Raw genomic sequence first — 13161 nt, 5'->3', positions numbered from 1 at the left:
AACCCAGGACAGTTCATTGTTCATGCATCATGCTATGCAGAGAAGATTGGGTCACACTGAGAGAAAATAAAGCTGTCTAAGGAGTGCAGCCACAATGAGAGATACCTGGTGGTGCTCAGCTCACCAGCTCTAGCTGTTTCTGAGAACAAATGCAAGCCTGCCCTTGTCATCTCAGATTGTTCCACATATTCTAGAATAAATAAACTGATGATCCAAATTTGTCAGAGCTGGTTTCTAATCCTAGCACCCAACGAAAGTCTAAAGTACTAAGTTTAGGCAATACCCTAGGCTGCCATTTTTTAAGACAGGAACTTGCTGAATTTAGAGCCCTCTCTCTCAAGGGCTTCAGCAGGCCCTCAACCTCAGCCTGCTTCCTGAACTGTGTGATGCAGAGTACACTCTGTATTTTATACTCAAAGTATAGTAGGATAGTATATTTCAAAGAATCAAATGGAAATAAATGAATCTCTGAAAAACATGTGTTCAAAAATGCGATAAGGATTAGAAGTTTAGTTTAAAGATTCTTCAAAATCATGTATCTATATAAATATATATATATATTTGTGAATTCAAATGGTTTATGGTATGATTTACAAGATATATGAGATCTCTACTGACTAAAAATCAAATGTATGTTAACACTTGCAAAGTGTTGTGAGAAAAAAAGGTTATGTATCTCGCTAGTGATTTTAATGAAACTTAAAGCATAATAACATTTACTACTTCATTATTATATGGCTACCCACAATGGTGTATATTGCAGCTGTGATCTGCTACAGACAAAACCAGATAATTCTCTAGATTGTTTTTGATGGAGTATCTGTCCCTGCATTTGTGAATATTTGCTGATAAGATCTCGCTTTCCTTCCTGACTGGAAGGGCACTGGTGGCTGAGAACAGGAAGGAAGCAAGTGTTCTCTTCTTTTATTTTTCTGTGTTGCATGATCATTACAGTTTTCCTTCCACCTTTAAATCCAAAGAAGAAGTCGTCTTTAAAAAAATAAAGGTGACTTACTTCTTTCTTTCTTTTCTTTTTTTTTTTTTCTTTTTTGGCGATAGATCTTTAAACAACGTTGAAACAGGAAAATTCTCACTCTCCCATTGAAATCTGATTCCTTTAGAGTGTAAGAGTGATGGCTTATCACTTAGAGTCACTTTTCTGTGAAACTTTTTGAATCAGATAACTCCCTAAACTGCGGAATAATGAACTGGGAAAGAGGACTAACTCGAATGTCAGACACTTCTTTTGTCCTCTGTTTTGGCTGTCTGCTATATCATAGAAAACCTGGTTAGGAAATTGATGTAAATAATGTATTTTTTAAAGGAAACAAAGATGAAAATTCTGAAAATGTGTTTCCTTTTTAAAAGAAGAACTAGAGCAGAGGGAAAGATAAATCAGGAATTAAAAGTTGCATTAAAGAAATAATAGAAAAATGCCTAAATAATTATTGGTTCTGACTGAGAAAGAATAGCTGTGCGAAAGATGTGGAAAGTAAAATTGCACATGGAAATGGACTTTAATACATACTTCGCCATATTGATCAGCGTTTACCCATGTCTCTCAATTACTGTCCTTTTTATTTATATTTTCAAAGTTGAAATATGACCTGTTTGCTTGAATATTAATAAATATATGCACTGAATGTGTTTGCCCATAATTCTGAATACTACATATACATTTTAAGTATGACTCATTGAGTATGCACAGAGAAATGTATGTGTATACACATAAAATGGCATAGAAATTTGCATATGAGGTACACATATGATGTTTACTAGTCTGTAAATGAGAGCATATTAACACTTTATTTATTAGATATGTATGGTCTGTATTTCAGAGATGATTTACACAATGAAGAAAGTACATGCACTTTGGGCTTCTGTATGCCTGCTGCTTAATCTTGCCCCTGCCCCTCTTAATGCTGATTCTGAGGAAGATGAAGAACACACAATTATCACAGGTAAAATATTAGAAGCAATTATCTTTTTAAGCTAGTTAAAGCTCTCAATTTTAATCTAAAAAATCTACCATATTTTTCCATTGTGGAGGGAAATTAGTTGTTATTGAAGTGATATTTTTCTTTGGAAATTTATTATACCTAATGTGTGTGTGTGCGTGTGTGTGTGTATACACACACATGTGTGTTTTAAACAGTCTGAAACCAAGTAACTTTAGCTGAAACACTTCTCTCTTTTTTTCAGCATACAATATTAAACACTGGAGTAGCTCTGGGCTATTGCAAGGAGCAAAATGTTGTAAAAACAACTCCCTATGACATTTGATGCTACCCTTTGGCTAGGAAAAGTGTGAGGAGGAAAGGGAACTTCAGACATCTGAGGTTTCAGCTATTCTCTCTTTCTTCCCCATATTTCCAAAATCAAAACTTCCCAGTTGAGACTAATATAAAAATCTAGTCAACCAGGACACCAAAGGATCTAGTAATATAAGTTAGATCTAATCACATAAAACTCTGTGTCTAAAAATGAGACTATTAACAATAAAAAATAGAGCAAGGAGAAACTGTATGGTGATGGTTATTGTGGATATATACCTTTCTTAAAGTAACATTTTGTGGCAAATTAGTAAATTGTTGACAGAAATCTCAAGCATTGGTATTAATGAGAGAATATTAACAAAATGATAGCTTATTTTTGTATAGTGTTTTAAGATGTAAAAAAGATTTCCATAAATGCATTCTTATTTGATAGCTTTAATAGCTTTTTAAAATGACTGTGTTCAGTGTACTTTAATAAAGTTTGAATAAATACATCTTCTGGGCCTGAATCTGTGGAAGGTGCTAGAGAAACAGGTATGGCTGAGATGAGGTGCTCAAGAATCTCACCGTTTCCTAGGGGAGTGTGAAGGGTGGACAGTTTATTTCCGTATAAAGTAGTAAACAAAGTGACAGAAGCATGGAGAGTGCTGCTGTTGATGGGAAGAGGAAGGAGATTCAATCAAGCTTGGCTCTCTGAGGGCTCCACAAGGGGAAGTCATGTTATAAAAATTTCCTAGAGATGAAGCATTATTTAGTAAAAACCCTAATGTACCTTTTTGAAAATAGGAATTTGAACATTATGAGTTTCAATCCCTCATTCGGCTTTTTTCTCAAAAGGTGGTGGGTTAAAATTCTAACATTCTGGAGGTTACAGAAACAAGGAAGATGGAGGATAAAATAAGTCTTAACAGGGAAAAAACAGGCAATCTCACTTGTGGGAAGTGAGAAGCAAATAGATCCAAGTGTTCCCTGTATTTGTCCCAGTCCAATTTTCCTCAACTGGACTGAGAAAATGAATATTGGTTAACCAGGAAGTTCCTGAAATTGTGGCTGCTGCCACTGTCAATCAATAATCCAGAATTAAGTCATCAGTAATTAAGCCAGAATTTAAAATTACTATAAGGTAGCTTCCAAACCTAGGTGGTAACAAAGAATTTTGATATTTAAGCTAGACTTAAAGACCTCTTCACCAACTAGTTGCAGTTTTATCTAGTTTTATTTTGTTTTTGTTTAAAATTAATTTTTATAATAACCTTATCTCACATCTGAAAAAATTCTATTTTGGAGATACAATTTATCACATGATGCTAAGATCATAACATCATTTTACAGAAGTATATTATTTAATTGAAATAAGGTACTCTTATTAATAGAAAAATACATCAAATTTTATTGCTTCTCTCACAAGCAAATAGTAGATGATTTTTTAACAGTCAAATCAGCAGGGAGGATAATCTAGAATTAACGTCTAGATAAGGCAAAAATGATAACAAAAAGAGTAGTGATAAGCTTTTTAAAACAATTCCATTGGGCTAGGAGACAGAAAATTAAGAGTGAACATTTAGTGAAAGGCAAGTATCTTTTGTAGGATTTAGAATCAGACAGACGTGAGTTTGCAGGTGTAGTTTGCCACCTAGTACATTTGTGAGACTGAATAAGTTATTTAAACTTTCTGACTACCAGTGTCCTAAACTGTAAATGAATAACGTAAATAACTAATTTCCTATGATTTTTATATAAAAAGTGGAAAAGCATCTGGCACATTTTCTGACACAGAGAAGGCAAAAGGTACATGTGTTTGTTCTTCCCTGCCAGAAAATAAAATAAAATAAAATAAAATCCCTTAATTAGAGTCTAGCAGCATGTGGATTCTTAGATGGTAAGTTACCTGAAAGCCCTAGATTCACAAATAAGTTCCAAGAGGATGAGTATTCTTACAGTCAAGGGCATGACATATTTTCAGGCAGCAAATATTATAGTAAGCTTCTATCCAACATCCCAGGACATGGGGTGGGGGGAGGGGAGGGGAAGGCAGGATTGTAACCTTTAGACTATGAGACATAAAATTCATGACATCAAAGGCAAATGATTCAATATAAACCATAATTCTATTTATATGACTGGATCAGATTAAATTCCTTTTAGATTGCCCTCTATGTGTTTTGCTTTCTCATGGCTGCTGGCAGATAATTATTACCTCTGTAAACATTTCCTTCAAGTCTCAATTTCAAGTCTCAGGAAAGTTATCGCTGACCCCTTCAGGCTAATTTAGGTATCCTACTGTTCACTCGCACAGCACCCAGGACTTTCTGAATGTTTATGTAAGTCCTTAGTGTCTATATGCTCCATGAACGAGGGGTTGCTGTCATCTAATTTACTGTCATATCTGTAGTGACAGCACAGTGCTTGACGCATGGTCAATACCCAATTATTAACGTTCAAAAGGGTTTATTCAAAATAAGAAATGAAAACCGAGGCAGATTTCCATCCCTTTTGGGTGAAGTGGCATGGCACTGTGGGTCACACAGCACACCTGGCCATTGCTTGAGTCTAGGGATGCTGTGCTTAGGTGTGGGCTGCAAGATCACTGCACAAAGAATATTCTAATACAGGATTTCTATAAGAAATACATTAAAGTGTGAATAAAGACAAATAATCACCTAATAACAAAATATAATTCATAAAAGTTAATAGTGTTTCTCCTAGAAAATTTCTATAAAATTATCACCTACTTCCATTATTGAAACCATTTTTAGTTTCATAAAGGTGAATGTTTGAAAAAAAATGTTGTTGATTGAGTGGAAATTATATAATTAAAACCGTATGTTTGATCCAAATGCTACTTTAGGAATCTCAGTCACATATCTGTGACAATATCATGTAGTTATTAAGAATGTGTGAGATAGCTGTTGTAAAACCATATGAGGATCAATTTTAAACCCATCATTTATGGTATGAATTTAAGTTATCTACTTAATTTCTGCAATGCTATTTTATAATTTATAAAATGAAGATAATAATGCCTAACTCAGTAGGTGATTATGATCATTAAAGAGTACAATTACAAAAATGTCAAGGGTATTGTAATTACTCAGTGAGCAACATTAGCTATTGTTGCTAGGTACGACTACTACAGCTAGTTTATCGGCTTTTGCCTTTGTGGTGCACTGCCACCACCTGCTGGCAAAATTACTCAATAGCAGATTGAACTAGAGGTGATTATATCTTTAATGCAGAAAATGGAAAAAAGATTTAGCTTGATAATAAACACTATCAAATATATTAAGAATAAAAAGTAGAGAAATCATCAATTAGTATCTGATAAAATTATTGATTTATAAAAAATGATTTTTCTGAATATACATGGCAATGCAGGTATTAGGTAAAGTTCCTTGTGTTCTGCAGATACAGATGTTTATTCAAGTTTTCTATCTGAAACACTACCTCAATAACTTGTCTCTAAAGTTCTAAAGTAATGTTAACTTGGGAATGAATAACATCACATTATATGAGAATTTCTACAGCAATTTGAGATAATGGTATATAGCTGTAAAATTAAAAATGCCAGAATATTTTTATTCCTGCTTTGTTATGTGAATTCTGGGGTCCCATATTTAAGGAACTGATAGGTCACATTTTTATTGGTTTCAAAACAAACATGTCTAGAGTTCAGAAACTCACGATATGTAATTTGATGATACTTACTGTGGGCCTGCTGTAAGTCAGACGCACCACTTAGGGTCTTCACACCAAATTTTCTGGTTTCTCATAACAACTCAAAATGTCAGCTTGGCATTCTAAAATCCTTAAGTAAAGACAAAAAAATATAAACAGCATTTACAATTATTCATAAATGTGCCACTCAGAAAAAAAACATTCAATGATTTTTAAAACTGACAATTATAACTTCAGTGATAGAGAAAATGTGTTTTAACAAGTCATTTTGGTTCATAAATTTTTCGATTTTTAGAAAGTATTTTTAGCAATCCTCAATTATATTTATGTTATGAATTTCTATTAAAAAGTACTTGTGTATCTAATTTAAGAAAAATGGAAAATTTTACCATGAAGTACTCATATTTATAGGTACCAGAAACTCTCTATATGCCTGAGACCTTCTAAAGCAAATTATCATATTTTAGATATGTTCATCAACATGAAATGTTAGATAAAGGATTTGAAAAAAAAAAGAAATGACATTTAAACTTGTCAATGTTCACCAATATTTCTTAACTCACTTTGATACAATTATTTGTATATAGACTATAGATATTTATTGGATTTAGTAACACTGTTATTGGTTTAAAATTATTTTAAAAATCATGTTGGTAAACACAAACATTATATTTTGTCAATTGAATATAACTCCAGAAAAATTTGAAGACACACAAATGCATATGTGCATAAAACTCAACTTTAGTTAAAGATTTGATCAACATTCTTACTTGCTAATTAGCTATTTTATGACAATTGTGTTTGGTGCTGAAACTATCCCTGTATCATAATAATTCTCTGTCATATGTTATTCTAAGTTAACAAATTCTGGACCTGAAAAACATACTCTTCTATCAGTTCTGTAAGCTCAATTTATTTCAATTGAAAAAAATAATCAATTAACTTATCAAATAGATCAAAATAATGAGATGGTATTATGTAAATTTAACTAGTATTTTTAAAAATTGAAAGCAGTGTTAGTAATTGAGATAAAATTTACGTTTTCAAAAATAATTAGTGTCACATGAATCAAACAGCATGAAAATGCCAACTTATGTATAGAAAGCTGTATTTTTAATCCTTTCAAGATTGTAATGGCTACTTACAATTTTATGACTCATATAAAAAATTAACAATATCATTTCAATCATTTTGTTACAAAGTTTTAACATTACTAAAATAAGACTAATACTTGCTATTAATTCAAAATTGATTAGAATAATAATATATTATGGGTGGAATGCAATTAATAAAATTATCTAATTTAACTTTTATTACACACATATTTTCTGTTTCAAAAAATTCACATTTTGAAATTACAGGAAATTTAAAACTGATTTCTTTTGAGACAATTATACTCCAAAAACTTATCCTGTATTTTATGCTTTAAAAATATTTTATGTGAAAATATTAAAGTCTCATTCATTTTTTGGTTGTTGTTCAAAGTAAACTATTTTAGAATGCATAAAAACACTTTTGTTCAAGATATTTATACTCATCTGTTTAATTCAATATAATATTGCTGCCCTCTAGAGGCAAAATTGGTTTAGGTCATTTATAGGTTTCAATATTCCCCATAAGAGATTAATAAAACAATTGCCAAAGACATAGAAAATACATAGACTCAATATGCAGAAAATATTCAAGAAGTATTATATGGCATTTTTGTCATTATTCTTTTGGTTGCACCACTCACAATTTTCAGTGTCTATCTTTACTGGTAAACAAATAGACTTTACTTAACATTAGGCTTCTATTAATTTTATTGGACTTGAAAAAAATAAAATGTTTAAAAAATCTAGTTGAGTTCCCTATATGTCTATGTCCATTCCCAGGATAGAAAATTCTGTTATGAAAATTAGGAGTTAAATATTTAAAGAAAAAATATATAACGTGAAGTCAAAAGAATTGCCTCATTCTATTTAAAACATAGAAAGCATTATTTACATTATTTCAACATTATTAAAACCCAAGCATGGTATGGTAAGTTAAAATAAAAAGCACCATGAAGTATATTTTTCATAACATCAAACACATAAATTTTTATAATTAGGGAAAATGGTTTAATATAGTGTTATATACATATGTGTGTGTGTATATATATATGTGAACGTGAATATGCTGTTGCTTTTAAAGGGTTGTTTTATGTGTAAAAAGTGACACAAGTGTGGGTTAGGGAGAGAAATTCAAAGAACTGTCCATTAGCTGAGTTAAAAGAGGTCTATTGTGGACACATCCACTTGAATGAAGTTGCCTTACAACTACTACTCAATTCCCTCCCATTTCGGTTGGTACGATTTAAGCAATACCTCTCTAACAAGAGTCTAGAACTTGTGTCTCATTTGGTGAATTTATTATCTACCATTTTGATAACTGAATAACTTTTTATAGTTTCTTAGTATGTTTTATTGCACTTTTCCTTAAAATCAGGACATATTAAAAAGGAAATAAAGAACATTATTACAGTGTTGATGGAGATTACATGTTATATCTTTTATTTTTACCTTATAGATACGGAGTTGCCACCACTGAAACTTATGCATTCATTTTGTGCATTCAAGGCGGATGATGGCCCATGTAAAGCAATCATGAAAAGATTTTTCTTCAATATTTTCACTCGACAGTGCGAAGAATTTATATATGGGGGATGTGAAGGAAATCAGAATCGATTTGAAAGTCTGGAAGAGTGCAAAAAAATGTGTACAAGAGGTAGGTTTCTGGGAACCCTTATTACTCAAGACCCTTTAGGGCTATTGAGTCTAATTATGGATTTGATAATTTAGGGAGAAAAGTAATTTCATGCTGTTTTAATATTTCCAAGGAATCTTTTATTTCCACATTTTTAGACTTTCAGGGAATCCTAAAAACATTTAAGGAAAATGATAATTCTGAATTGTACCATGAAATACCCACATTTATAGGTACCAGAAACTCTCTATATGCCCGAGAGACATTTTAAAGCAAATTATCAAATTTTAGGTACGGTCAACTTGCATGTTCAACTATCATTTTTCATTTTTTTCATATCAGTGAATTATAAAATATGAGGCCCCATTTATTGTCTTATACTCTTATCCATAATAAAGACAGAAGAAAAAAACCTCAACTCACGTTCACAGAATTGTGAAGTATTTTTAAAATAAAGTAGGTGTAATTCGGCCTCCCAGACTTGTAATCTCAGTTGGCAGAAGAAAAACTGTTAGTCACATTGACTTAGTCTTTCCTTTGTCAACACAATGGTCTCATCACTATCCTCTCTCAAGATCATGAATCTGGAAATTGAAGCTCTATGGCTCTTAATTACAAAATTCTAAGCTGCATAAAATAGTAGAACTATATATGAAATTTAAGATTTTTTTTATTATTGGAACCTTAAAATACTACAGGAAATAAAAATAGAATACCATAGAAAAGAAAAATCATCCCTGATGACCCTTGTGGACTTTACTAAACCCAATGTTTTATATTAATATTACTAAGTTATAAATTTCAAAAGTATGTCATATTATATTAAACTTTTATTCTGCATTAATCCTACTAAAATTTAACATTTTTGCAAATTTTGCTAATTACCTTATTGTATGGGATTTTATATCTTCTCACTAAGATAAATTACAAATAATTACTGACCAAAATTTTGAATGTTTTTTTTTTTTAATGTCAGGCTATTCTTCCAAATTGTAAGTTACTCAAGGGATAGAATAAGTTGAGTTGCTTTTATTTCCCTAGTTTCTAGACCAATATTCTACCATAGCATGTTCGTAGAGCTGGTTGGATACAATTGAGGTGATACAGAAATGATATCTCTGGTTAGTAACACTAGATGTCTTGTTTTTTGCAAATCAGGCAGCTCTGCATTCTCACTCTGTTACTGCTTTCTAAATAGCTTTTACTAAACAGCCTTGGCATCATGGTGCTCTTGGCCTGTGGGAAAACTTCCATGTGGTGAAAAGAGCGAACTTCTCTCCTCTGTGACTCTGTAAGATGTTTAGTTGTATGCTCCCGAGCTGAAAGAAGAGAATAGACACGAATATATTTCTTTAACCTCACAGCACTGATTTCTCTGTTTCCTCTCCATAGATGCCCTAGGAATGTTACTAACACAGTTTAGGCAGCTCAGTGGTCCTCAGTGGTGCTTTTGGTTTTTGTGATTGCTTGGTCTTTTCCCATTCATCACAGATTTCTATACCCCATTTTCTTCCATACATATTGGGCCAAGTATCCTTTTGTGTTGAGTTGAAAATCATTCTTAGTTGTCAGTACCTTGGCTAGAAGCCTGGTTGCCTCATTCTTTGTAATCCCCACTCTTTCATTTAGCAGGCTATTTATTTTCATCAACTGGCCTCTTTCCTGAAATATATACCTGTTCTTTTTATATATGTGTATAGTTCAAGTCTTATGGTTTATCATTGTGCAAAACTTACTCTTTTCTTTAAAGGTTAGGGAAATGTAATCATTTTGCTCATCAGTGATAGCCTTGCTTATCATCATTTAAAATATCATTTCTGGCTAGCATGTAAATGTAACTCTCTTACCCCCATCTCCTCATTATCTATCAAAATTCACTTGAGGCTGGGTGCAGTGGCTCACACCTGTAATCCCAGCACTTTGGGAGGCTGAGGTGGGTGGATCACCTAAGGTCAGGAGTTTTAGACCAGCCTCACCAATATGGTGAAACTCCGTCCCTACTAAAAATACAAAAATTAGCTGGGTATGGTGGCATGTGCCTGTAGTCCCAGCTACTCAGGAGGCTGAGACAGGAGAATTGCTTAAAACCAGGAGCCAGACGTTGCAGTGAGCCAAGATTGCACCACTGCACTCTAGCTGTGCAACAGAGGAAGACTCCATGAAAAAAAAGAAAAGTCACTTGCAATTATTGTATGAATGTCTGAGTGTTTTATACAGCAGACTACTGATAAGGATATAACTGGTATATGGAAAAAATATGGCTAGACTTTTAAAAACGCACCTAAGGAGAGAATTTAATCGGCAGCCATGATGGATAAGCTTGCAAACAAGACTTTCTCTCCCCAACATAAAGAACTATAAAACTGGACAAAATGTAAAAAACTACTGTTTGCAAGCATTGAACAAAAGGCAGTGCAGGATTGTGACCTCTGGGAGAAGGTAAATACATAAGATGAGCCCTGCAATCTCCCCTGCTTCCTGTGTGAAGGCATTCAGAACCACCATTATATGAAAGAAACCCAAGTACAGCATGGTGGTCTCTCTGAAAAGAGGAGATGGCTATTAGAGATTAGAAAGCAGAAGTGGTTGTGGTTTTTCTAACAATGTGTGTTATATGGTTTCACTCTGTGTCCCTACCCAAATATCATCTTGTAGCTCCCATAATTCCCATATGTTGTGGGAGGGACTGGTGGGAAATGATTGAATCATGGGGGATGGGGCGGGGGGGAAGGTGGTCTTTCCCATGCTATTATCGTGGTAGTGAATGGGTCTCACATGATCTTATGGTTTTAACAAACAGGAGTTTCTCTGCATAAGCTCTCTCTTTGCCTGCCGCTATCCATGTAAGATGTGACTTGCTCACAGTAAATTGGTACCAGTAGAATGGGGTGTTGCTGGAAAGATACCTGAAAATGTGGAAGTGACTTTGGAACTGGGTAACAGGCAGAGGTTGCAATAGTTTGGAGGGCTCAGAAGAAGACAGGAAAATGTTGGAAAGTTTGGAACTTCCAAGAGACTTGTTGAAAGGCTTTGACAAAAATGCTGATAGTGATATGAACGATAAGGTCCAGCCTGAGGTGGTCTCAGATAGAGATGAGGAACTTTTTGGGAAGTTGAGCAAAGCTGACTCTCATTATGTTTTAGCAAAGAGATTGGCAGCATTTTGCCCCTGCCCTAGAGATTCATGGAATGTTGAACTTGAAGAAATGATATAGAGTAATTGACAGAATAAATTTCTAAGCACCAAAGCATTCAAGGGGGGTTTAGGTGCTGTTAAAGGCATTCAGTTTCAAAAGAGAAACAGAGCATAAAAGTATGGAAAATTTGCAGCTTGACAATGCAAGTGAAAAGAAAATTACATTCTCTGAGGAAAAATTCAAGCCAGCTGCAGAAATTTGCATAAGTAACAAGGATCTGAATGTTAATCACCAGGAAAATGGGGAAAATATCTCTAGGGCATGTGAGACATTTGTGCCAGCTCTTCCCATCACAGGCCTGGAGGCTTAGGAGGAAAAAGTGGTTTCCTGGACCCGGCCCAGGGTCCTCATGCTGTGTGCGGTCTAGGGACTTCGTGCCCTGTGTCCCAGCCACTCCAGCCATGATTGAAAGGGGTCAACGTAGAGCTAGGGCCAGAGCTTCAGAGGGTGCAAGCCTCGAGCCTTGGCAACTTCCACATGGTATTGAGCCTGAGAGTATACCGAAGTCAAGAATTGAGGTTTGGGAACCTACATCTAGATTTCAGAAGATGTATGGAAATGCCTGGGTGCGCAGATAAAAGTTTGCTGCATGGGTGGGGCTCTCATGGAGAACCTCTGCTAGAGCAGTGCAGAAGGGAAATGTAGAGTCAGACCCCCGACACAGATTCCCTACTGGGGCACTGCCTAGTGGAGCTGTGAGAAGAAAGCCACTGTCCTCCAGGCCACAGAATGGTAGATCCATTGACAGCTTGCACCATGCACTTGCACATTTCAAAACTGATCATGCCTTCCCAATAGTCCCCCAGATTCTTAACTCATTTCAGCATTAACTCAGAAGTCCACAGTCCAATGTCTCATCTGAGACAAGGCAAGTCCCTTCTGCCTAGGAGCTTGTAAAATCAAAAGCAAGTTAGTTACTTCCTAGATACAATGGGGGTACAGGCATTGGGTAAATACAGCTGTTCCAAATGGGAGAAACTGGCCAAAACAAAGGGTCTACAGGCCCCATGCAAGTCCAAAATCCAGCAGGGCAGTCAAATCCTAAAGCTCCAAAATGATCTCCTTTGACTCCATGTCTCATATCCAGGTCACGCTGATGCAAGAGGTGGGCTCCCATGGTCTTGGGCAGCTCTGCCCTTGTGGCTTTGCAGGGTACAGCCTCCCTCCTGGTTGTAACACTTACTTACAGCCAACTGTTCTTTGACAAAATCAACAAAAACACACAGTGGTGAATGGGCACTCTATTCAATAAATGGTGTTGAGAAATTGGATAATCATATGCAGAA

General features: G+C 34.6%; 1 protein-coding gene and 1 long non-coding RNA gene across 6 annotated transcripts in view; one reads left to right on the top strand and one right to left on the bottom strand.

Moving 5' to 3' along the window:
• LOC107973861 (uncharacterized) overlaps positions 1-13161 on the bottom strand; it is an 86345-nt gene that overhangs the window by 42219 nt on the left and 30965 nt on the right. For both annotated transcript variants that reach the window (XR_008546668.2, XR_008546669.2), the window contains exon 2: positions 5982-6081. This is a non-coding gene — a long non-coding RNA (uncharacterized LOC107973861). The remainder of the gene's footprint in view (positions 1-5981; positions 6082-13161) is intronic.
• Positions 1-13161, top strand: part of TFPI (tissue factor pathway inhibitor) — an 88043-nt gene that overhangs the window by 48955 nt on the left and 25927 nt on the right. For all 4 annotated transcript variants that reach the window (XM_001162140.7, XM_009443845.5, XM_016950155.4 and 1 more), the window contains 2 exons: positions 1839-1961; positions 8502-8699. In XM_001162140.7, the coding sequence (XP_001162140.1) occupies positions 1841-1961; positions 8502-8699 (319 nt within the window). In that variant the 5' untranslated portion in view covers positions 1839-1840. The remainder of the gene's footprint in view (positions 1-1838; positions 1962-8501; positions 8700-13161) is intronic.

Source organism: Pan troglodytes, chromosome 13 (genome assembly GCF_028858775.2).
Source record: "Pan troglodytes isolate AG18354 chromosome 13, NHGRI_mPanTro3-v2.0_pri, whole genome shotgun sequence".
Taxonomy (NCBI): Eukaryota; Metazoa; Chordata; class Mammalia; order Primates; family Hominidae; genus Pan; species Pan troglodytes.
Note: the sequence above shows the minus strand (reverse complement) of the source record. Positions and strands in the feature narration are given on the sequence as shown.